Source organism: Chelonoidis abingdonii, chromosome 2 (assembly GCF_003597395.2).
Source record: "Chelonoidis abingdonii isolate Lonesome George chromosome 2, CheloAbing_2.0, whole genome shotgun sequence".
In the NCBI taxonomy this organism is placed as follows: Eukaryota; Metazoa; Chordata; order Testudines; family Testudinidae; genus Chelonoidis; species Chelonoidis abingdonii.
The window spans coordinates 37,827,400-37,852,843 of NC_133770.1; the positions used below are offsets into that span (position 1 = coordinate 37,827,400).

At 43.6% G+C, this 25,444-nt stretch overlaps 1 protein-coding gene across 11 annotated transcripts in view; it reads right to left on the reverse strand.

The window, feature by feature from the left end:
* Positions 1-25,444, reverse strand: part of KIAA1217 (KIAA1217 ortholog) — a 531,225-nt gene that overhangs the window by 43,347 nt on the left and 462,434 nt on the right. For all 11 annotated transcript variants that reach the window (XM_075062285.1, XM_075062284.1, XM_075062283.1 and 8 more), the window contains 2 exons: positions 18,936-19,105; positions 5,077-5,252 (listed from right to left, as the gene is read on the reverse strand). In XM_075062285.1, the coding sequence (XP_074918386.1) occupies positions 5,077-5,252; positions 18,936-19,105 (346 nt within the window). The remainder of the gene's footprint in view (positions 1-5,076; positions 5,253-18,935; positions 19,106-25,444) is intronic.

Consider the following 25,444-nt stretch of genomic DNA (forward strand, 5'->3'; position numbering starts at 1 on the left):
ACCCAACCTTTGTTATATAGCTGACACCGATGAATGCCTCCCACCAGTTGTTTGCAGTGCTGTTGTAGCGACCTGAAGAAGAGAGCTCTCTGTAGCTCGAAAGCTTGTCTCTTTCACCATCAAAAGTCAGCCAATACAAGATATTACCTCACCCCCCCTTGTCTCTCCCACCAGTTGCACACTCTTTGGATTCTACATTAGGGGCAGTGCTGTGCTTTAGTCACATTTGAGATGCTGAGAGCCGACTAGAACTTATTATCCCTAAGAAAAGTTTACTTGCTCCTTGTGAGCAGGCAGGGTCTGAAATGTACAAGAACCCTGTGTACAAAGATCTGGAGAGAAGGATTTGTGTTATTTCAATCTGCCTGCGTGCCAGAATGGAGCAGATGTGAATAAGACACACCTAAGCTGAGAGATCTCACTTTAGGACCACCAGCCTGGAAGCTCTCCCAATACAAATGCAGATGAGAGAAAACATCTCGCTTATTAACACAGGGAAGATGAATCTCAAAAGAGGCCACTAGGTGGCACCAACTGAATGATATTCTGCTTTTACAGGGAACGAGGTAGTCGAATTTAAAACAGCTATAACATATATCTACTTCTCCTACATTTGCGTTCACAATAAAGAAGACACAAACAGCAGGATATCACCTCAAGAACAGAGCCAACACAGGAAGGATTTTGCAAAAAACGCTCAGCTTTCCATCATCAAGCCCAGAAACTGTTGCTGTGAGCGCAAACCCTCTGGTAGGAGGTTGCTGCACAACCAAGGACCATTGATAGCTCTGTCACGCGTACCTGTGAGCTTCATCTGGCAGAACAATGGCTTCAATGGCCCTGATACACCCAGATGCCTCAGAGTCAGGAATAGAAAAGCAGCTTCTCTGAAATCTGGGTCCTATGCTACTGGAGACCTCAAAATTAGGACCAGAACTTTGAATTGGCTCCTGGCTTGACTGGGGACACAGTAGGAGGCATGGAGCAGGACACTCATCTTTTGGCATGTAAGGGCCACTGTCACATAGGCAGTGATAAGGGAGACATCTAAATAGCAGGGGATGGTGTCAGTCTCACTTTTGTTCACAAAGAGAGAGTTCTTTCTAGACTTCGATATGAAAATGTGGGTTACACCAGATAGTAACATATAAAAGTTTTTTCTAACTGCAATTATACATGATAATAAACATTTGAACATAACAGGGAAATTTAGAATATATTTTAAATATATTGTTATATCTGGTTTGAAATAATATATTCATAGCAAATTCAGGGATGCTGGAACAATTTTTATAGTGGGGGTGCTGAGGTCCATTGAACCAAACAAGCCATACAAACCCTGTGTATGATGGAAACCACTTCAAGCCAGGGGGGATGCATCAGCACCCCCAGGACCCCTAGTTCCAGCACCTATGACCAAATTTGACAAGTGTGTGGAGAAAATACTGATTCTCAGTCTACAGTTAATGAGAATGCAGAGAAGAGGAAATTTTGTCAGCACTCACAATGCTAAGGATGCCACCTTGCAGGCTGATGGAAACCAAATGTCCTGATTATGAAAATATGATTTTCCTAGAAAACCTGCCTACCTACTGAAGGCAGAGATTCCGAGAGGCTATTCAGCAATGCAGATGACACCTACTCCAAATACAGATGCAGGATGCTCCTAGACAATGCCGAATTGCTAGTGTTCTTCAAAATTATTGTAAAATCATAAATACTAGTATTAAATTCTGATTCTGAAATCTTACTTAAAAATAATCTGAGTACTTTATTTTTATGTCTGTTTGAAATTTTACAGAAGGGGCACAATTATTCTATGTTACTGTTATTAGAAGTGCTGTCAGCTTTCACCTATAATTTATGTTCTAGCTCTGAGAGAGAACTTTGTACAATATATATGGCATACCATGCATTGTAGTTTTACCATGTAACGCATTGGTAACTAATGCATTTTTACTGGATACACCTGTGCTTTCCGACTATCACAATTTGTAAATAGTTTATAAATAAATAGGCTGCTTATAACTATGGTTTATAACCAACTACAATACCTTCTATTCACGTGCTTCTAATCATCTATAAAACATACGACTCATGTCTGTAATATGCTTATCACCTCTATTAATCATATATTAGCTTTTTCATAACCTATTTATAAATGTATCCTTCATTTAAATTGTGACTGACATATATTATCTCAATTTGCCTTTGGTATCTAGCAAGCTTTGAGGCTGGTATTTGGTAACTGACATCCAAAAAAGGTATTGTATCTTTGGCTTAGATCCAATTTAATTTACTAAAAATCTCTGCCTGAAAGTACAACCATCAGACATGCAAAATGATCCGATTTACATGGAATGCACTTTCTACATGCCTTCAAGGCAGACTGTCTAAGAGATCTCCCTGGACTTCACTGGATATCTCTATTCTCTGACATGAAACTGAAGTCCCAATCCGCTTCTGACATAAATTGGCACAGGTCTACAGATTCCAACGGAAACAAACTAGTAGTGAATTTGATTTAAATTGGTTTGTAGAAATCTCCTTCATCAGTAATATGAAATTGCCATGATTTTTGTTTTTCCAATTGGAAATATTCCTCAAAGTAGCAGAGAGGAGAGTTAAACCAAGAATCAGAAAAGCTGGAAGAGTTTTTCTCTCTGTTCCTTCAGGCAATACTAAAGTTCATATTCCAGGGCAATTAACACATTTTTACAAATGTAGCTGAATCCCTGAAACTCCTTGATTCTGATGAGAAAGGTCTGTACGACTATGATTTGGAAGAGGTCTATAGGACAATGATTAAAAGTCTGAGAAATGATAATTTTCGTGTCCTGTTACTGTGCATTTATTTTATAGGTCTGAAGTGGTGTCAGATGGAAAACTTCTATATAGAATGTTAACCTTTCTCTGATGTTACCAACTGACATTTAAAGTGTAATTTTATGGTGTATGTCCTGATAGCACCACTAAGTTCATCTAGGCACTATTATGAACAAAGAACACAAAGGGTACCTCTACACTGCAATTTAAAAACTGTGGCCAGCCTGTGCCAGCTGACTTGGGCTCACAGGGCTCGGTCTAATGGGGTACTTAGCTGCAGTGTAGATATTCAGGCTCAGTCTGGAGCTCAGGCTCTTGGACCCTGTGAGGTGGGAGGGTCCTGAGCCTGAATGTCTACACCGCAATTAAACAGCCTCTTAGCCTGAGCCCCGGGAAGCCTGAGTAAGTCGGCCTGGGCGAGCCATGGGTGTCTAATTGCAGTGTAAACATAAGAGAACTCCAGCCTCAGAGTGTACACAGTCTTAGCTAATACAGAGTGTGTGAATAAACCGATGAACAGGACAATGGTGCGGGACATTAGGTGTAGCTCAGTTAGGATTGTGAGCTAGTTTATAGCAATATCCACAGTATATAATACTGTAAATTCACAATCTTACAGAGAAAACACAAATTCCTAGATTAATATTATCCTTTATAATCACAGGTGCGATACTTCTGTAGTAAATCTGAGTCATTTGACAACACATATATTAACACAGAAGATTTCTTTCCCTCTTTGTTTATAAATATCAGAACTGCTGGTATGGTAGAGTACCATGATTAATGTTTGCAGTGAGAAGCTGATTATAAAGTTTCTCTATACATAAAGGAGCAATATTTCAGGTGTGGCCAGATATACATTTGGATCAGCAATAAAAACTAATTAATTAAATAGTATCTTACAAAATCTCAGTGTTAGAATTATTTAGACCATTTACTGTTTTTTTTTTTTTTTGAGCTAGATCCCAATTGCATCACATTTTCAAAATCAGAGCTGCACTAAATCACTGGCCATCATCAATCTCAGTAAGCCAAAGACTTGAGAAAATAAGCCTCTTCTACATAGTCTTAAATTATGGCATCCTGCAAATACTCTTCTAAATGTAGGGGTGTGCATGGAAGATCCCAGCAGACAATGGTAAGAGGAGCACTCAGATTCCAAGGCCAGAAGGGGTCATTAAGATCATCTAGTCTGACCTCCTGTATAACACAGGTAATAGAATTTCCCTGAACTAACATAACTGACATAATGTATTTTAATTAACGTTTATTTTTCCTTTTCAAGTCCCCCACATCCCATATTATCAGTGCCCATTCCATGAGATATCCTAGCATGCACTATAGAACACTGTCTCTATACAGTATTTAACTCTAAGAATATTATCTCCCATTGCACCTCTTTCTCTCTTGAAGAAAATTTAGTCCCTCCTATTCTTTCCTTTTACAATTACACCTTATTTAATATCTGGGTACATGGAGGCCACAGACAGTGTCTGAAATTGAGGGGTCATGTTTGTTGTGGGCATATGGATGGGGAGTTCTGAAGACGGAACCTAACCATCATCAGTTAGCTAAGAACCCTCACCGAGTTAGAGGACACTGATTTGCACAATGTTTGGTCACTTAGAATAGAGCTGGTTGAATTTTTTTTGGTGAAAAATGCAGATTTGGTAACATCAATTTTTTTTGTGAATTTGTGTTGATTTTGCCAAATTATTTCAGTTTAAAAAAGGCTAAAAAAATTGAAATGGTTTGCTCTGACATTTTAAAAATGAAATATTCTGATTTTTGGTTCAAAATGAATTATTGTTTCAAAATTTCCTTGAAACTTCATTTAAAAACCAACCAAATGTTTTAAAATGGTTGAAATCTAAATGAAATATTTCAGTGAACCCAAAACAATTTTTTCTGACTTGATTTAAAATTTTCAAAAAAATTGGGTTTTGCTTTGTCTCAAAATGAACCCTCCATGCCCCGTCCCCCGCTTTTTCAGCAGTGCCAGCAAACCAAAAAATCTATTCTTTTCCCAGCTGTACTTAAGATATAATTCTACAGCCATAATCAGACTCTCCCTGCTCTCTCTCAGCCTATGAGAGTGCATGGAAATATGTAAAGAAGAAAAAGGTGTGAATGCTAAGTAGCACTTACCCACATGAGCAGTCCCACAGTGAAAGCAATATTCTATAAAGGAAAAAGTCAAGCATGAACAACAAACAAGCTCAAAACACTAGGAGAGGTTTCCCCACCCACCATAACTTCTTCACAATCTTTTCCTCTTCATGGAGGTATTTCTGCCTTTCTTGCTCCACCAGGATGCGCTGTCGCTGCACAGGATCCTCCAGCCTCTTCACTGTTTCAATCACTTTGCTATTGATTTCCAACTCAGCTTTCTTCATCATTGCCCTCAGCATCTCCTGGTTCTGCAGCTGTTGCACAAAAGAAATCAACTTCAATTTTCCTGCCTGACTAACATCCCTGGCAACTGAACGCATTGCAGCTCTGAGAAATAGGTTTGGATAAACAGCGCTACAGCTGAATGAACATACTCCCTCCCCCATTAACTTTATCCATAAATGTTATGTCAAGGAGAAGGGGAGAAAGAGCACAAATTCCATTAACTTCTAAAGCGTGTGTCTGACTAACAGTAGCAAGCTGACAAACAGAATGTGTAGACTTCATTATGATGTACTATGTCTGGCACCAATTTCACCGCATACTTCTGTAGGGACTGAAACCTTTATACATCATTCAACGTGCCATTAGAAGGCGTTTTATAAAATATCAGTGATGAGCTTCCTGCCTTGTGCCGTGTAATAAGAGTGCAGCTGCTCCTCTGGGAGCTGTCACACTAAAGGGCATGATTCCCTTCTGTATATGCCTCTTACTAGTCCGTCACTAAACTTGCTGGACCATCATTTGAAAATATCATGAAAGGTAGTGTGAAAGCTGAATGCCATTCTTTGAGGGGCACTTCTCAGTGTTGCAAGCAGTGAATACACTACTCAATGTGATGGAATGAAAGACGTACAACTAATTTGCAATATACATCAACAACAAAGAGACTTTTAAAATGTGGGTTTTCTCTAAAAAGTGACTATTTAAAAAGGAGACCTGCTTTCTCCAGAGATCTGCTATCTGCGCATACTCAGCCACAGATCTTCTCACTTTAGTGGGCAATGTAAATTGTAATATCTTTTATACCTGTTAACCTTGCAGAGCCGAAACAGTTAGGAGAGCGTGAACTGGATCATACTTCTACTTGTGCATTAATTGTGCAATGAATTTTACCTACAGGGTCAATCAGTTACACTTGTACAAAATGGTTTGAAGGCACTGGGAATCCACAGGTGTCACTGAGATCATAATTGGAAGATAATTACAGTGCACAGATATCACTAAATACCTACTTTGGCCTGGAGAATCTTCATTAGTGGAAAAGGAAAGAACCCACCTTGGCTATGTTGCCCAGGATGAGCTCACCAGGCTCACAGTTAAAAAAAAAAACATCTTTTTACTTGCAAACCTATCACATTTTCCTTTAAAGCAGCAGTGTCTTTTAGAGAAGAGCTGCTCTTTAAGATGTAATTTTTCACACTACAAGTAAAAATCTTCTATTAGAAGATGTTGCAAATTACAGAGGCCCTGGGTGACTCGTATATAGGCACTGAGCAATTTCCACTTATATGCCCATTGAGCACTACTTATACACTCTTTCACAAGTATGTTTAAGAAATTCCAACTGCTCTTCATTGGGCATGGAGTGCTGGGGAGAGGAGATGAAGTACAGTAACTCCTCACTTAAAGTCGTCCTGGTTAACGTTGTTTCATTGTTAGGTTGCTAATCAATTAGGGAACATGCTCGTTTAAAGTTGTGCAATGGTCCCTTTTAATGTCGTTTGGCAGCTGCCTGCTTTGTTCACTGGTTGCAGGAAGAGCAGCCCGTTGCAGCTAGCTGGTGGGGGCTTGGAACCAGCGTGGACTGGAAGCATCCCTATCAGCTCCCCGCTCCCTTAAGTTCCCTGTGCTGCAGTCGCATAGCAGGCTGTCAATTGCAGGCAGTTCAGCTGTCCCTTCCCGCACTGCCATGTGCTGCTCCTGCCCTCTGCCTTGGAGCTGCTCCCAGAGACTCCTGCTTGCTGGGGGGGTGGGGGGAGGAAGGGGAAGGCTAATGTCAGGGTGTCCCCAGGGCAAGTGCAAGGATATTTTGCACTCTAGGCGAAACTTCCACCTTGCGCCCCCCTCCTGGAGCATGTATGTAGCAGGCTATATCCATAGATTTCAAATGCTTTACAAATGGAGGAAAGTTTCATTATACTCTTGTGACAGATGGGGAAACGAAGAGACAGAGCCACCCTGACTTGCCCAAGATGACACAGTAAGTCAGTGGCAGAGCTGGGCACAAAACCCAGGTTCTACTCATTCCCAGGTCTGTACCCTTTCCACTGAATCCTTCTGCCTACTTCCCTCATGGGTACAGTGTTGGGAAGAAGGAGGTGATCTGCTATTTTTCCCTTGATCTTTCCACTGCAGGAATGGGGCTGTTGCCAGGTTATTTGGTGAGCAGGCCCTGGCTCTCTCCTCTGCCCCAAAGCATTTATAACTGAATTAATCTGGATACAGGTGGCCCAAAGGCCAATGGAAGTTTTGGAGCCATGTCTTGGTCACTCGGCAAAGCTGCAGATGTCCTAACCTCTTCACACGTCAGCCCCCGCTTCCGCCACCGCCCTCAGCCTGTTGGGCTCCCCAGTGCACCAGGACCTGCCCCTGCCCCTGCGATCTGACACAACGTGGAAGGCAGTGTCCAGCCAGACCCCGAGGTGATCCGCAGCCCCTCTCCAGCCAGCTGTGCATTGACACCCCGAGGCGCCCCTTTCCCCTCCACGCAGTCCCGGCCCCAGCCCAGGGGTAGCTGCAGCTGGCGCTGGGGGATGTGAGCGGCCAGGCCTCCTTGCCCCACTCACAGGCTGCTCCAGGCTCCCCTCCATAAGCCCCAGGCGGAGCTCTTTCCACTTCTCTCCGGACGCTGGCTATGCGGCTGCCCCTGCTCCTCCTGAGTCCTCTGGCCCGTGCTTGCAGGGCCGCATTCTGATAGGGGCTTTAAAGCTGCAGGCAGGGCCCCAGGGCCCCCTTAGCCCAGAACCCTGCAGCCCCTAAAGCCCTATGTTCTGGGTGGCCCTGCCTGCTGAGGGGATGGGGGGCAGTTCCCAGAATCACAGCTCCCAGAATCGTGGCCATGGGGGCAGTGCCGCACTGCGCAGAGCCACCTGCACACCCCCTGCACCAAACAGGAGCTGCCTCAGGTAAGTATTCTGCATCTTTTGTCTGCCCCAGCCTTAAGCCTCCTCCCACATCCCTACTCTGAGTGCCCTCCTGCACCCTAACTCCCTCCCAGACCCCGCACCTCCACCCTGAGCGCCCTCGTGCACCCTAACTCCCTCCCAGACCCTGTACCCCCAGCCCTGAGCCCCAGGCGTGAACCAGGGCACCTCCCCACCACAGTACAGTACAGTATATAATGTCTTTTGTCTGTCCCCCCAAAATCTCCTTGGAACCTAACCCCCTGCATTTACATTAATTCTGAGGGGGAAATTGGATTCGCTTAACATCGTTTCGCTTAAAGTCACATTTTTCAGGAACATAACTACAACGTTAAGCGAAGAGTTACTGTATCTATCTTTAGGTTCAGCACTGGGGTATTATCTTCTGTCTCAGCAGTAAACATTTCTCAACACTATTACAAATAGAATTCCAAGTGTAACAGCCCCCCGGAAGGCCCGATATTACCGACTTTCCATGGCTAGGGTCTCCTACTTTCAGTTTTATTGAGGTCACAACATGAAAAGTCGTAAGTGAGGCTCTGTCCAGTTAGCACATTTAGGATCTGTGTAGGCATGAGAATGATTCTGTGATCCTAGCAATGTTCTAGATACAGGGTAAAATTTTCAAAAGTGCCTAAGTGTCTTAGGAGTCTAGTGACTTAAGCACTTCCCACTGACTTAAAGATTTTATTTCCAAACCCTATCTGGATTTCCACCTTACTGAACAAAAACACAACAGTTTTCATAAGAGCATTAACACTATAACTTGAAAAGAAATGCTACTGCCTAAAATGCCTGGGAATAGTCACCCAGTCTTGCAAAGATGGTAAGGTTCAAAGATGTTCAAGACAACAAAACCACCTCAGAAGCTGACTTAGGAAGGAAAATAGAAATCAGAAATAGAAAAGGCCTGTTATGTCACTGTTCATCTTTCCAGTCAGTGAAAAAACTAAATAGACAAGTCAATACATTGCTTCTGGCTTTCCAGATTTGTATTATCCAATCTGTCCTCTGCTGTGCACTCCTACCTCCCCATTAACATCAGTGGGATGCACACTGAGAGGAATGTTAGCTCTTCAATGATAAGGCTCTGGGTGTCCAGTGTGTTTAGGCTGTGAGGATTAGTCAGAAAAGTTTGGAAATGTTTCCTTTTTTTTTAAATTGTATGGAAATCTAAAAGTTTGCAGCTGCTAAATTCCATACTAAATCATTTTGTATATGTTATCGCTCAGTGTGGGATCAGTGTTTTGATTTACATTGGTGTAGGCCAGCATGGTAGTTTGAGACACACAAATATGCTGTGGTGCAAGGCATCTAGACTTGGGAACTTGTCTCTTTATTCATAGCTCATATACATGCATATTTGAACCCTGAGGTCGGGGCAGAGGTCAAGGAAGGGTAACATAAAAAAATAAATAACTATATATAGCCTATATAGAATACCTCTTCTATAGCACTTTTTACCATAGGTCTCAAAGAACTTAACAAAAGAGATAACTATCATCTTACAGGTAGGGAAACTGAGGCACAGAGGTGACCTGACATGCCCAAGGTCACCCAGCTGGCCAGTGGCAAAGTCAGGAACAGAATCCACGTCTCTGGAGTCAAAGTGCACTAGATCACATTGCCTCAATGATAAAAGCAAAATGATGAGGGCAATGGAAGGCACATGTCATGTTAGGTTTCATATTTTTTATTATTATTACAGGTGACACAGGTAGTGACACCGCTTGATAAGACTGCCCAACACTTCCCATTACGAGATCCTGTTTTCAGTTGCTTATAACTTTGAGAGTCTTTTACCACTGCGGCTGCAGTTTCTCATGCCGGACGTCTGCCTCAGGCTGAATCTATTAATACTTATTTATGTAATGAAAAGTTCCAGCTAAAATAGTGCAGCCATTTTTGAGAACAAGACTAGAGAAAATAAATTATTTTGGCCCTCTTAAACAAAAATTCTTGCAGCTGTTTTGTTGAGAAGCTCTACCACCTTTATGCTTCAGGCCAGGGTCTTGAAATTTGGCTGGAGGGGTCACGATGGTGCCACTGATGCATCTTTACTATCTAAAATTTAACCAAGTAATAAACCACTGAAAAACCTCAGGTCACACACAGCAGAAACTTGGTCTGCTCTGAGCATGCTCCATCCCAGAGCTGCAGGGGTGATCAAAGCATGGTCTACATTACACAGTTAGGTCGACGTAAGGTAGCTTATGTCGACTTAACTCTGAAAGCATCTACACTGAAATGTAACTCCTACGGATGTAACTCGCCCACGACATTGACTTACCACCACCACCACAAGAAGCACAGTGCTTAAGTCGATGTAGTTAGGTTGATGCAGTGTCATTGTAGACACTGCATTTCTTCCATTGACTGCGGCTGCCTTTCAGAAACTGTCTCACAATGCCCCACACTCAGTTAAATCAGTGCAAGTGCTTCTAGTGAGGATGTGCACCACTGACACAAAGACTGTAGCATGGATCTATAAAACCTACTCAATTACTGCAGTGGCTGTACGTCGACGTACCTTAGGTCAAATTAATTTCGTAAAGTAGCCTTGCCCCAAGACTTTCTCTGTAATTGCTCATCCCTGACTGCTAGGGACAGCAGTGGCACTGCACACAGAAACTGAGAGCCTCTCCTCTGTGCTCTCAATGTTCCCATGGCTGGTGCCCAGACAGCGAAGAGGAGAAGGAAGAAACATGTGACCTGAATGCAGAGGAGTAAGAAAGGAGTAAACGGGGTGTGTGTGTGGGGGGGGGGTGGCAGGAGCCAGAGGACAGGGTGTTGGAGCAAAGGAAGAAGCAAAGGAAGGAACTGAGTGGTGATAGAGTCAATAAGAGCAGAGGGAATGAGGAGCAGAAGCTGGAGTGTAGGGGGATGGATAGGCATGGAGGTGGCAGGCAGGAACTAGGAGATGCAGTGAATACATACATGCAGAAGGGGAATGGGACTGGAGCCACAGAAGGGGAAGGAGTTGGATAGGTGCAAAGAAGAAAAGGACATGAGTCAAGGAATGGGGGGTTGGATATGCAGAGCCCTGCGTGGATACAAGATTTATATGTACAGACATAAATTTTGTATCTGCGCAGGGCTCTGTGGATAGGAGCAGAGTAAGACAGAGACAGACTATGGGCACAGGGGCAGAATAGTTTATAACAGGGATAAGCAACCTATGGACGTGTGCCGAAGGTGGCATGCAAGCTGATTTTCAGTGGCACTCACACTGCCCAGATCCTGGCCACTCGTCGGGGGGGGGGAAGGCGGGGAGAAGGGCTATGCATTTTAATTTAATTTTAAATGAAGTTCTTAAACATTTTAAAAACCTTATTTACTTTACATACAACAATAGTTTAGTTATATATTATAGACTTATAGAAAGAGACCTTCTAAAAATGTTCAAATATATTACTGGCCCGCGAAACCTTAAATTAAAGTGAATAAATGGAGACTCGGCACAACACTTCTGAAAGGTTGCCGACTCCTGGTTTATAACCACTACAGTACACTCCCCTCCAAAACGTGGAACTGAACACGAGTCCCAAGTCTCTACGTTCCTCTGCTGTCAGTAAACACCTTTGAAACCCACTGGATAAGGCCTGGTCTACACTACTCGTTTATACCGAATTTAGCAGCATTTAAATCATTTAATCCTGCAAGTACCCGTCCACACAACGAAACCCTTTATATCGATATTAAAGGGCTCTTAAAACCATTCTGTATCCTTCCCCGATGAGGGGAGTAGTACTGAATCAGTATTGCCATGTTGGATTAGGGTAGTGAGCCGCAAATCGATGGTATTGGCCTCCCGGCGACTGGCTATCGCGCAGTGTACCATTATACCATCTAGAAAGCAATCTGAACTGGATGCACTAGCGGCGGTAGACAAGAAAAGCCCTGCGAACTTTTGAATTTCATTTCCTGCTTGCCCAGCGTGGACAGCTGATCAGCACAGGTGGCCATGCTGTCCAAATCCAAAAAGAGCTCCAGCATGGACGTACGGGAGATACTGGATCTGATCACTGTATGGGGAGACAAATTTGTTCTATCAGAGCTCCGTTCCAGAAGATGAAATGACAAGCATTGAAAAAATCTCCAGGCTATGATAGACAGAGGCCACAGCAGGGACTCAACAGTTCTGTGTGATAACCTAACGGAAAGCCAAAGAATCAAATGGATGCTCATGGAGGGATGGAGGAGGGACTGAGACTCGAGCTCCCACAGTTCTGCAGTCTCAAAAGCATTTGCATTCTTGGCCTGACTCCATGCCTGAAGGGTCAAAAACATTGTCGCTAGTGTTCAGGGAATATGTCACTAGTTTAGGGCCCCCCCAAGAAAAGGGGAAAAAATCGTTTCTCGCTCTTTTCATGTCACCGTATGTCTACTGGATGCTGCTGGTAGACAGGTGCTGCCAGCGCGTAAACAGCAGCAACCTCTCCCCTCCCTCCCGTGCAGATGGTACAGTACAAAATGACTGATAGCCGTCCTCGTCATTCTCCTGTGAGTGCTCCTAGCTGGCTCGGTGAGGCGGCTGGGGCACCTGGGCAAAAATGGGAATGACTCCCGGTCATCCTTCTTTAAGCTTTGTGTTCCTGAGATTCAGTCCTGGCAGATGTGCAATAGGGCATGATAACCGCTTTCATCATAAGCGCTGGAGGCTGAGCTCCTCTCCTCCTTCCCCCCTTTCATGTCTAATGGAGATTCTGGACTATCATAGCAGTGGAGGCTGTGCTCCTCCCCCGCCCCCTTTAATGAGTAATGGGAGATGTCCTGCTGGAGCTATCATAGCAGCTTGGAGGCTGCCTCCCTCATTTATCTCACTAAAAAGTCAGTGTTTGTTATCTGCCATTCTTTATTATTTCATACACAAATGGGGGGATAACTGCCACGGTAGCCCAGGAGAGGTGTGGGAGGAGGGAAGCAATGGGTGGGTTTGTGCAGGGGCACCCTAGAATGGCATGCAGCTCATCATTTCAGCGGTTCTGGGCTCTGACCTGGAGCAGCTGTGCTCTCTGATCTTTAGTAGACTTGCCACTATATCTAGGCAGGTTGACTCATTTAGACAAAACATAAAGAGGGAATGACCTGGGAAGTCATTCCCATTTTGTCCATGTGCCCCCACTGACCTCAGCGAGGCCAGCCAGGAGCACCCATGACAGCAGCAGACCGGGTACCAATATGATGGTATCGCTACGCCAATTTCCAAGCAGGCAGATGGTGAATGGAGTGGTAGAGTAACTGTCTCTGCTACCTCGAGGAATGAATGCTGCTGTTGTAGCACTGCAGTACGCATCTGTCAGCAGCATCCAGTACACATACGTGACAGTGAAAAAAGGCTAAACGGGCTCCATGGTGTTACATGCTATGGTGTCTTGCCAGGGCAATTCCAGAGAAAAGGCGCAAATGCATTGTCTGCCGTTGCTTTCACGGAGAAAGGATTGAGTGATGACATTTACTCTGAATCACTCACGACACTGTTTTTGCTCCATCATGCATTGTGATCTCAACCCAGAATTCCAATGGGTGGGGGAGACTGCGGGAACTATGGAATAGCTATGGGATAGCTACCCACAATGCAATGATCTGGAAATCGACGCTAGCCTCAGTACATGGACGCACACCGCCGAATTAACGTGCTTAGTGTGGCAGTGTGCACTCGACTTTATACAATCTGTTTTTAAAAAACGGTTTATGTAAAATCGGAATAATTTCTGTATTTCAGGTTTGCTTTTTAAAAAAAAAACTTTGGAAATTACATTAAAAAAACAATGTTAAAAGAATATTAAGGTTGCATGGGGACCTGAATTCTGGCATTTCCTAACTCTTGATCTTACAAACTTCATGTTCTTTTAATATAGCTCTTTGGATTATCTCGCACAGTGGTGGGATGAGGGGAATGGCAGGAGGGGATGAGTTAGACTCAAAGGATCAGGAGAGAAGGAAGAGGACAACAGACCCTGAGGAAAAGGGGAAGCAGGAGGGAAGGATGGAGAGGAGCACAGAGAGTGAAGCAAACAGATCTGGTGGCAGAAGGTCTGCGATAGAAAATGGGGGTTGGAACAAACCACCAGTTAGCAAAAAAAAAATTAAAAAAAATTAAAATAAAAAAAGAAGACCACAGGACAAGTCACAGGCGTACAGTTTTCAGGGGTGTTGAGCAGCTGCAGACTCTTGGACATCTATTGGAACTGAAGTTGCTGAGCAGTTCTGAAAAATCAGTCCCTTAGTGGAAGAACATACTGCAGTAGTAGGAAAAATATCTGACCTTAGTCAACCTTTGATACAAAAATCAACATACATTAATGATAGTTAATCCCTAATCAGTGGGCTGGCACAGCCTTGACCTCAGTTTGCCTGTGGTTATACTTGCTGCTAGCAGTAACTGTTAGCATTGGATAGTTCTGCCAGCATAGGCAAGGTGTCACCCTCTCTTGGGTGATCTCAGCTTCTCTTGACTCAGCCTCCTTAGTCTAAGAACATAAGAACGGCCGTACTGGCTCAGACCAAAGGTCCATCTAGCCCAGTATCTGTCTACCGACAGTGGCCAATGCCAGGTGCTCCAGAGGGAGTGAACCTAACAGGTAATGATCAAGTGATCTCTCTCCTGCCATCCATCTCCATCCTCTGATGAACAGAGGCAAGGGACACCATTCTTTACCCTTCTTGGCTAATAGCCATTTATGGACTTAACCTCCATGAATTTATCCAGTTCCCTTTTAAACATTGTTATAGTCCCAGCCTTCAGAACCTTCTCAGGTAAGGAGTTCCACAAGTTGACTGTGCGCTGTGTGAAGAAGAACTTCCTCTTATTTGTTTTAAACCTGCTACCTATTAATTTCATTTGGTGATCCCTAGTTCTTGTATTATGGGAGTAAGTAAACAACTTTTCCTTACTGTTCCTCCACTCACTTCATTGATTTTATACACCTCTATCACATCCCCACTTAGTCTCCTCTTTTCCAAGCTGAAGAGCCTAGCCTTTTTAATCTTTCCTCGTACTGGGCCTCTCCAAACCCTTTAATCATTTTAGTTGTCCTTTTCTGAACCTTTTCTAGTGCTGAATATCTTTTGAGGTGAGGAGACCACATCTGTACACAGTATTCGAGATGTGGGTGTACCATGGATTTATATAAGGGCAATAAGATATTCTCAGTCTTATTCTCTATCCCTTTTTAATGATTCCTAACAATCCTGTTTGCTTTTTGACCGCCTCTGCGCACTGTATGGACATCTTCAGAAGAACTATCCACGATGCCAAGATCTTTTTCCTGAGTCGTTGTAGCTAAATTAAGCCCCATCATATTGTATGTTACAGTTGGGTTATTTTTTCCAATGTGCATTCTTTACATATATCCACATTAAATTTCATTTGCCATTTTGTTGCCCAATCACTTAGTTTTGTGAGATCTTTTGAAGTTCTTCACAATCTGCTTTGGTCTTAACTATCTTGAGTAGTTCAGTATCATCTGAAACTTTGCCACCTCACTGTTTTATCCCTTTCTCCAGATCATTTATGAATAAATTGAATAGGATTGGTCCTAGAACTGACCCTTGGGGAACACCACTAGTTACCCTCTCCTTCTGAGAATTTACCATTAATTCCTACCCTTTGTTCCCTGTCTTTTAACCAGTTCTCAATCCATGAAAGGATCTTCTCTTTTATCCCATGACAGCTTAATTTACATAAGAGCTTTGGTGAGGGACCTTGTCAAAGGCTTTGTGGAAATTTAACGTACACTATGTCCACTGGATCCCCCTTGTCCACATGTTTGTTGACCTCTTCAAAGAACTCTAATAGATTAGTAAGACACGATTTCCTTTACAGAAACCATATTGACTATTGCTCAACAGTTTATGTTTTTCTGTGTGTCTGAAAATTTTATTCTAACTATTGTTTCAACCAATTTGCCCGGTACGATGTTAGACTTACCAGTCCTGTAATTGCGGGTCACCTCTAGACCCCTTTTTAAATATTGACGTTACATTAGCTACTTCCAGTCAGTGGTATCGAAGCCGATTTAAAGGACAGGTTACAACCTTAGTTAATAGTTCTGCAACTTCACATTTGAGTTCTTTTCTCCTGAAGTGAAATGTTCCCAGTCAATATGGGGATAACTGAAATCTCCCACTATTATTGGGTTCTTAATTTTGATAGCGTCTCTAATTTCCCTTAGCATTTCATCATCACTATTACTGTCCTGGTCAGGTGGTTGATAATAGATCCTTAATGTTATATTTTTATTAGAGCATGAAATTTCTATCCATAGAGATTCTATGGAACATGTGGATTCGCTTAAGATTAAGTCTGCTCTCTCAGGACAGTACCTGGACCCTCACCTTCAGTTAAGTCTGTCTGGCCTTCACTTTTTGGACTTGCAGTCTCCTGGCTGTTTTTGTCACAGCTGGGGGGTGGGGGAGCTGCCTCCATGATTGGCAGCTCTGGCAGCTGCATGGGGTTGTGATCAAGCTCCTTGCTTGTAAATAGGACAGACTCTCGTCACTACTACCCTGCCTACGTTCAGTATGGGGTTTGTAGATCTCATTACACAGGGCTTGTGTGAACTAATGGGTCTTTTTCATCTCCGATCTCTAGGATTCCATTATGTTAATTAACGGTACCTTGAAGACTAGATTCTGAGTTGGTGGTGTGCCAATTTTTTAAAAAAATTATTACAAGTACTGCATCTGTCCCTGAGTCAACATGCCAATTTTTGTGCTTGTCAGATGGTAAGCTCTTGGGAGCAGGGACTGTCTTTTTGTTCTGTGTTCGTACAGTGCTTCGCACCATGGGATCCTGGTCATGACTGGGGCTCCTAGGTGCTCTGGTAATACAAATAAATACTATTTTTTCTAATCCTTCAGAATTATTTCTTTTTCTGTTGATATGTGAAAGACCTACAAATAACAGAAAAAATTGACTGACTGTACAGCAGAAATAGCGAAACTGACAAAACACAAAGTGAAGTCAAATATATGAACTAAATAAACAGGAGAAAAAGAGAAAAATGCTTTTTTCCTTTGATGTCTTTTCAGGCAGAAGTGTGATTTGTAAATAGAGGGTGTCTTTTTGGGTTAAACCAGTATCTGTCTGAAAAACTGTTAGCTCCATTTAAAGAACATGAGGGAAAAAACTGCTGCATTCCATTAACTTATGACAGAGTATCTTCCATTATAGTAATTTTAAAATAGTCTGTGTGAGTAACATACAGGATATCTCAAACACAGGACTTCCCAGGACTGTTAATATGCCCAATCGCTACCGGAGTGACCACTAAGAGAACTGCACTGAAATAAATGGAGGGGGTAACTTGTCATAAATGGCTGCGGAGTCCTAGAAACCTTTCTCAGAGGCTGCCCTGGAAGGTACATATATGATACAATAATGCAAATTTACTTCCTGGGAGAGAGACTGTGAAGTGTAACACAATATCCAGCTGGGTATACAAGATATGTTGATATCTGCAAATAGATGGGCAACACTATTAAGAAATATATTAAAATGCATTTGTATTCCAGGGATTTATTCAAGCCTAAATGAAAAAGTAAGCATATGGATATAGCAGCATACACAAAATCACCTGCCTGACCCCAACTCCTCCTCTCCAGCAAGCTAAGCAAAGGATATAGGACGACCTCTTCATTCACAGGTGCACTCGCTTTACTATTATTAATCTGACTCTCCTGTCCCCTCCTCAGCTAGTAGTCACCAATACTACACTTTCTGTCTAGGTAAGAGGGCAAAAGGCAGAGCATACTGTGTATTCTAATCTGTGCTAATAACACTCTGTTCCATAATAATAAACCAGAATTGCAAAAAGATTTGAGGTCACTTTCAAGGCGGGGTGTCCTGAATGGCAGAATGTTAGCTGGCTGTTCCTCTATCCAGATGGATTTACAAGAATAAATTTTACATTTCCTGTGATGAAGTATTTATCTAATATATATGCTGCATTTGTCCTTCAGCTTCCAGTTAGGCAAAGGACCAAAGAATTGTACAAATATTTCCACAGCGTTTGGGGTGAGCAGTATGTATTTATATACTGTAAAATGAGTGTGTGTGTCACATAGCCTGCTAGGACTTCTGAACTGAAATCTGCAGTTATCAGTAACATTTAAGAATCTCTCTCAAATTGTTTCTCATTGTCTCTGAAGTGCTGACACTGTGTAGGTCATGAAAGCATTGGTCAAATACAGAAACAGTCTTCTTAGCTCCTACTACATGATTCTTTTTCTTTTTGTCCTACAGGAGGTTGCCACCTCCTTTTGGATTTTGAAAATCAAAGGCCCTAAAAATTGTACAGCTCATTCACAGACCCAAAATTATTATTTGGCTTCCTCATAGCTGAAGTGTTCATTCAGGAGGGTGAAAACTACTAGGTGATAAGATCTTTATCCTAGATCTTTAGGGTAGAGATTGCATCTTCATACATGTTTATGTATGGCACAACGGGGACCTGATCTACCTGGAGACTTTTGGGATTACTGTATTATAAATATTGATTTAATAACTAATAATAATAGGCAAGAAGTTATTTTTCTGGCTCTAACCATACTATAAAGGGAGATACTTTCCTTGTGAAAGATGCATATGTTATAACGGTTTGTACCTGTGTCTTTGTGCCTTTTGCTTTTCCTTTTTCTCTGTCGCAGTAGTACTTAAAACAACACTTACCCAAGCAGCAGAAGACAGAAAAGGCATTGAAAGGCACAACGTCTTACACTCTAATCCACAGGAAAAGGCTTTCAAAACTGGGACGTGCTCATGCAAATGAAGGGATGTGACCATACCTGTAGCTGCTTCATCTGACGCAGCTGCAGCCGAAGGTCTGACACATTGCATCTCATATCATGTAGGCTGACTTGCATTGCTGGGGAGCCAACGGGTGCAGGGTGATTGATGATGGTAGCTGAGTCAGTAGTTGCCAATGAATTCTTTCCACCAGACATATGAGCAGCTCCTGCAAGTAATGCCAGCAAAACTCTTTAGTTTACGAAAAGTGAAGGTCCAGATGCATTTTCCTCCCCACTGCGAGCACAGCAGATTCAGTTTGTATCTTAAATGGATGAAGATAGCTAATTTCAGACTTCAGTGCTCATCAGGGGCGGCTCCAGGCACCAGCATTCCAAGCTGGTGCTTTGAGGCGGCATTCTGCAAGGGGCGGCAGTCCCTGTTGTTTTGTCTCCAAGCAGCATGCCGAATTGCCGCTGCAGAGGGCGGGCGAGGGGGGGGCAGTCCCTGTGCCCTTAGCGCAGCACACGCGTTTATGCGGTGAGGGCAATTTGGCGGCAGCTTCTATGTTTAGTTGTCCGTGGCGGCTTCAGCTAAACATAGAAACTGCCGCCGAATTGCCTTCGCCGCGGAAACACGCCTGCCGCCCTAAGGGCACAGGGCCGCTCTAAGGGCACAGGGACTGCCCCGCCCGCCAGCAGTGGCAATTCTGAGCGCTGCTTGGGGCAGCGAAACCTGTAGAGCCGGCCCAGGTGTTCATTATCTATCAAGTGGCTGCGATTTCTGCAACCAATATGCAACTTTGAAGTGAGATATCTGAGGGCCTAACTGTGTTGCAACTTCAGCCATGTCGGAGGATCTGGTTACCCCAGACTGGTTACTACATGGTTCCATTTTCTAGTACAGATGGGAGAGTAACTGTAACTGCACGTCATGCTGACCACCCAATGGACCATTCCATACCAAACAGAACTGTGCTGGATCCACGTTTGGAGATAGCTATGTTCTAACTGACCCCCTCCCAACATGGCTAAAATTGTAGTGTAGGGTTAGGCAGGCCATCCACCCAGTTTTAAGCCAGACAGTCCTTTTAAAAAAATATAATTTTGTCCTCTGTCTGGTACAGAAATAAAACTGGACATGGTTTTGTGTTGGATCATGAATTGACAATGCCATTTTGAAGAATTCGCTGCTCTGCCCTCCAACATGACCACATGCAGGGGATGAGGCAGCAATGGCATCCTTCATGCAGCGTGACCGTGCATGCAAGGTCATGCTGATGGGGGAGGGGGACTGATGCAATTCCTGGAAGTATCGGAGTATCCAGTATTCTGGGGATGTGGCAATGCCCACCCTATGTAGGGGCCATCTGAGACTGACCTGATCAGTACACACAAAAATCCTGCACTACCTATTTGCTGACTGATTAGCATGGGAAAGACATTTAACCAAGCACACAGGTATGTGGAAAATAAGCACAGGAAAACATCCTGGTCGGCTACTCAGTGACCAGTTACATGTTCCCAGCCAGCAACTCCACAGGCTTATTCTTAAATAGGGTGACCAGATGTCCTGATTTTATAGAGACAGTCCCGATATTTGGAGCTTTGTGTTATATAGACACCTATTATGCCTCCACCCCTTGTCCTGATTTTTCACACCTGCTCTCTGGTTACCCTATTCTTAAAAAGTATAAAAAGAGTAAAAGCAGCAAAGGTGCCACAGGACTCTTTGCTGCTTTTACAGATCCAGACTAACATGCTACCCCTCTGATAAAAAAGAATAAGCACCATACTCTCTAACCAGAATAAAATGGTGGCACAACAGACACTATCCCATTGTATGCTGCCCCCACTAATCTGCCCATCCCCATATCTTCGATTGCTATCTGTACACAGAATTGCAGTTAAAACCAGCACTGGTTGTGCAGGACTCTACACATGACTTTTAAAACAATCACAGAAAGCTGTGAAACTATGTTCTTAACAAAACATTATTCCCTGATCAAGCTATCAAAGTTAGGCCAGTTCTTTTTACATGCATAGTAGTTTTCTTTACGTAATACAATCAAATCTGAAATCAGCAGCCAGTATTCACATTACATCTGCATTTTGAGATTTCTCACTTTTAATTGTCGTCTTAGTGTGTTTTTTCCCCTGAAACAGACAGAGTGAGAGACTGTAAGCAGGACCTGCCTCATTTTTTGAATAACTTCACAGTATTATGTTGCCTTGCACACCCTGCTGGTCACAATGGCAAGTCAGTCCCTTGTGCATGGAGTAAGAGGACAGTACCTCTGCAGGTTTCCTGTCTGTTATACATCTGACACTCCCATTCCTCCTCACTCCAACCCCCTCCTCCACTCTCAGGAAAAACCTACAGCCTGCATAAACTGAAAGCAACTTGTCAATGACGGTAGGAATCCTTCCTGTGCATGGTAGCTTAGGTTACTATTTGCTTCACCAATGCCCTGCTCTATGACAAGTGTAATGAAACCAAACTAAAGCTAGAACTGCAAGCTTTTCTTTGCTTGTTAAGGGTAAATCCTGAGTGCAGAGAGGGACACTCTGCACACCACACCCCACTGCATGAAAATGAACCCTGTGGACTTACATTTATACCCAGTCCACTAATCATTAATTGGTCCAGCCAACTAGCAAAGTATACAGAGATACAGCACAGCCTGCTGCAAACATGTTGTTCCTTTGGCAACAGGTGTCTTATATTATTTCCTCAAATCCTTCCCACATGGAAGATGTTTGAAAAAAAGGTGAACTGTTCATTTTCTGATGTCTCTTTGTTTTCATTTAAAAGGAGGCAAGGGGGGGGATTGTAAAAATCATGTTTAAGCATTTATTTAAATATGTAAAATCAGGAAACAAAGCAGCAAGTCCTGTCCATAAAAGCATATGCATAATGGACTGCACCCAGGCAGTACACTGCTGTACCATACCATCGACTTCCAGATACATGATCTAACCCCTGGCTTGAGGCTGTAATGCTATACCTTACTTCAACAGCCTCCAGTTAGATCTTAAACAACAACATCTTCATTTCATTGCTGAGCAAGCTGCCACACATTTTTGCTACACTTCCGCATCATTCAATACTCTCTTCCCTTCTAAAGAGCTCCTTTACAAAATGCAGTGTTGAGAACTAAGCAGCCTTTGTGTTTATTGCTATCCTGTGCACATTTCACACTACAGTTGAATATACACCAATACTTATCTTTGTATCTGCCAATATGTATGATGCAGCTTTCTTTGTAGGGACATCTCACTTTCTCCATCCCATATGCACCATTTTTTTTGCATCTTTTTAAGAAGAATATTAAATTCACAGACAATACAGATAGGATCCCCAAAAGGTTCTGAAAGCTGTTCTCTAACAGTTCAGATTCTTAGCCACAATTCTGACCTTTTTTTTTTTTTTTTTTTTTTTTTAAAAAGCCTACCCCTTTAATCCCTGCCCCAGGCAATAGAGCTCCCACAGTTCAATCGCCAAACCAGTGATCAGACAGGCAGGTGTATGCCATAAGCACTCCTGAAAATCCGGCCCCCAACCAGTACATATACCTCCCACACTTGCCTGTCTTCCTTGTAACTAGAGCTGGATTGTGATCTGTTTTCCTGAAAGACAAGTGCCCACTCGCTGACCAATCTAATCTCCCTTCCTTCCTGCCACCTGGCTGCCATTGCCTCTCACAGGTAAGTCTTGTTTTCTGGTGTGCCACTCCAACCACTGCCATGAGCCTGCACTAGCTGCTTGTTAGCCATGGCAGGGCCGCCCAGAGGATTCAGGGGGCCTGGGGCAAAGCAATTTTGGGGGCCCCTTCCATAAAAAAAATTACAATACTGTATTCTCGTGGGGGCCCCTGCGGGGCTCGGGCAAATTGCCCCACATGCTCCCCGCCAGGGGCAACCCTGGGAAAAATAAACCTAGGGTGTCTTTTAGTATAGCGTATGTACATGCTCCCACAAACTGAGCATTGTTGAGCTCGTTCCAGAATCTGGGATGAGCTATGGTTGTGACACTGACATGCCTCAAATATAGCACATGCATGTGAATGAACACAGGGTCCTAAAATTAAATTGACCCAGGCTCTCAAAACTGGGCTCGGACCCTGCAGGGAAGTCAACAAGATTTTACTGGGGGTTGTGACACTTTCACGCCTCCACCTCAAACCCCAACTTTGCCTCCAGCATTTATATTAATAGTGTTAAATATTAAAAAGTGTTTTCATATAGGTGGAGCAGGTCACACTCAGAGGTTTGCTATGCGAAAGGGTACCAGAACAAAAAAGTTGTGAAACCAGCTGAACATAACCCCGCTGAAGGCACTCAGGACAGCAGGAGGAGGGGGAGGGGGGAGGCGTGTCTCCTTGGTCTGGGCAGGAGGAGGTGCGTGGTGTAGGATATTGCTCTTCTCCCCCATTTTTTTTTTTTGTTGATCCCTCCCCAGTGGCTTAATTTTAATGAAGCTTACTCTCCCTGACATTGAATCTCCCAGTATGCAACTGAAATTGATATGCTATATTTGGCTATTTGGAGAAGTACAACGGATGGTAGCCTATGGAAAAAGCTTACAGCTTGGCTCTTCTGAAGCCTCAAAACTGCGGATGAGCTTTTAGAGTGGAAGGCTGTGCTCCCAAACAGCCTAGCCTGCCCCCTATCTGACCTGACTTACTCCTGCCCCCAACTGCCCACCCCCTTAGATCCCCGACACATTCTGTTCCTGGCACCCCGCTCACACCGGAGCCTTAGTGCATCGTATCCAGCAGTGTCCCTGAACAGCGGTTGCAGTGTGGTCCTGTGCGGGCTCCTGGCTCCTGCCCTGCTCAAAGCCACGTGTAAGGGAGAGGGCTGGGGCGTCAGGAGTCTGCCGGAGCCACAGGACTGCTATTTCAGGGCACGCTGCTGGATTCTTGCTGAGGCTCGCGAGTGAGGGCGGAGGGGGTTCAGGCTCGGCGGGAGCTCGCTGTTCTCTTGGGGCCCCTGTGGAGCCCGGGGCCTGGGCAAATGCCCACTCCCCCCCCTCTGGGTGGCCCTGAGCCATGGTACCCACTTCTCCAGCACTACAGGGAAGCATTGGGAATATGAATACTAGTTAGGGCAGGCTCTTCGCAGCAAGCATGGAGCGCTTGGTGATCAGTAGTGGTTTTTCAACAGACGGTTATGTCATGCAAAAGAATAAAAAGGCAATCGAGAGAGAAAGAAGTTGAGTATGGGGGTGTAGTTCTCTCTCTTTGAAGGCAGCCTAGGCTATAGACTGGTAATTAGAAGCCAGTCAGACAAGGGGGAAAAGCCATTTAAATACAAATAACTTTGGCACTTCTCAGTGTTTTGTATTGAACAACCTCCAAGTATTTTACAAAAGTTAGTTGTCATAAGGTGTAAATTCCCAAATTGAACCTTAGCCGATCCAAAAGTTGGGTACCTGCATTGAAACTTCTAAGCTAATTACCAGCTTTAGATCTGATATGCTACACACAATCAAAACTCTGAGTTGTTGATAAACTCTTGGTCCCCAACTGCCCTGGGGACCCCAAGACTCAGATTGCCTTGGAGTCTCACACAATGGAATACACCACTTCCTTCCCCCCTCTTACCTATCCCAGGCTTCCCTCCTCTGGGTTACCCTGGAAGATTACTTGTACTTAACACTCCTTGAATTACAAACAGAGAGGACAATTCACCTTCCCCCCTCTATTTTTCCCCCTCCAGCTTTCCCGACAGGACAGTAATCCTGGCCACAGAATCTTTATCCCTTGAGCCGTCAACTAGAAAGAAATCAAACAGTCTAAAAAGAAAGCTTAATAAAAAAAGAAAAGACATAAAATCGTCTCTTGCTAATCAGATGAATAATACCAGGGCTCTGTTAACTTATAAAAATATAAACAGCCCTTATCAGAAAAATTACATTATAATACATTCAGCAAACTTACCACAGTTGCCAATAACAGAAGAACAATGTAAAAGCCATATTGTCTTTCTACTGTTACTTACAAGTGAGAACACAGAATGGAGCTGGAGACAGCGTGATAACCCTCAGACAGAGAGACAACAGACCAGAACAAAGACCCACACCCAAAACTTCCCTCCACCCAAGAAGTTAAAGTCTTATCTGTAATCCTGAATTGGTCCTCGTCAAGGTAATACGTTTGAACCCTTTCCAGGTGAAACATTAACCTTAGACTATCCTGTTTATGACCGCCCCCCAAATCACAGACAGTGGGACGGTAGGCCGTTGATAAGTTCTTCACAGAACTTATAATAACCAGATTAATAACACAGTGCCATATACTACAGATGACAGCTTATTAAAACTTGGTTACCGTGATTCGGAACTTTAAGAGAGTGCATCAGCGACTTTGTTAGAAGCTCCTGAAATGTGTGAATTTCAAAATCAAATCTTGGAGAGAGCTAACTCCAATCGAAGAAGATTTTTTTGTTCCCTTGGCAGTATTGAAGCCACTTTAGCGCAGCTGGTCAGTTTGTTAGCTGGAACCGCCGTCGCCCAACAATATGGCGTTAGCTTTTCCAGGCGTACACAATGGCTAGCATTCTTT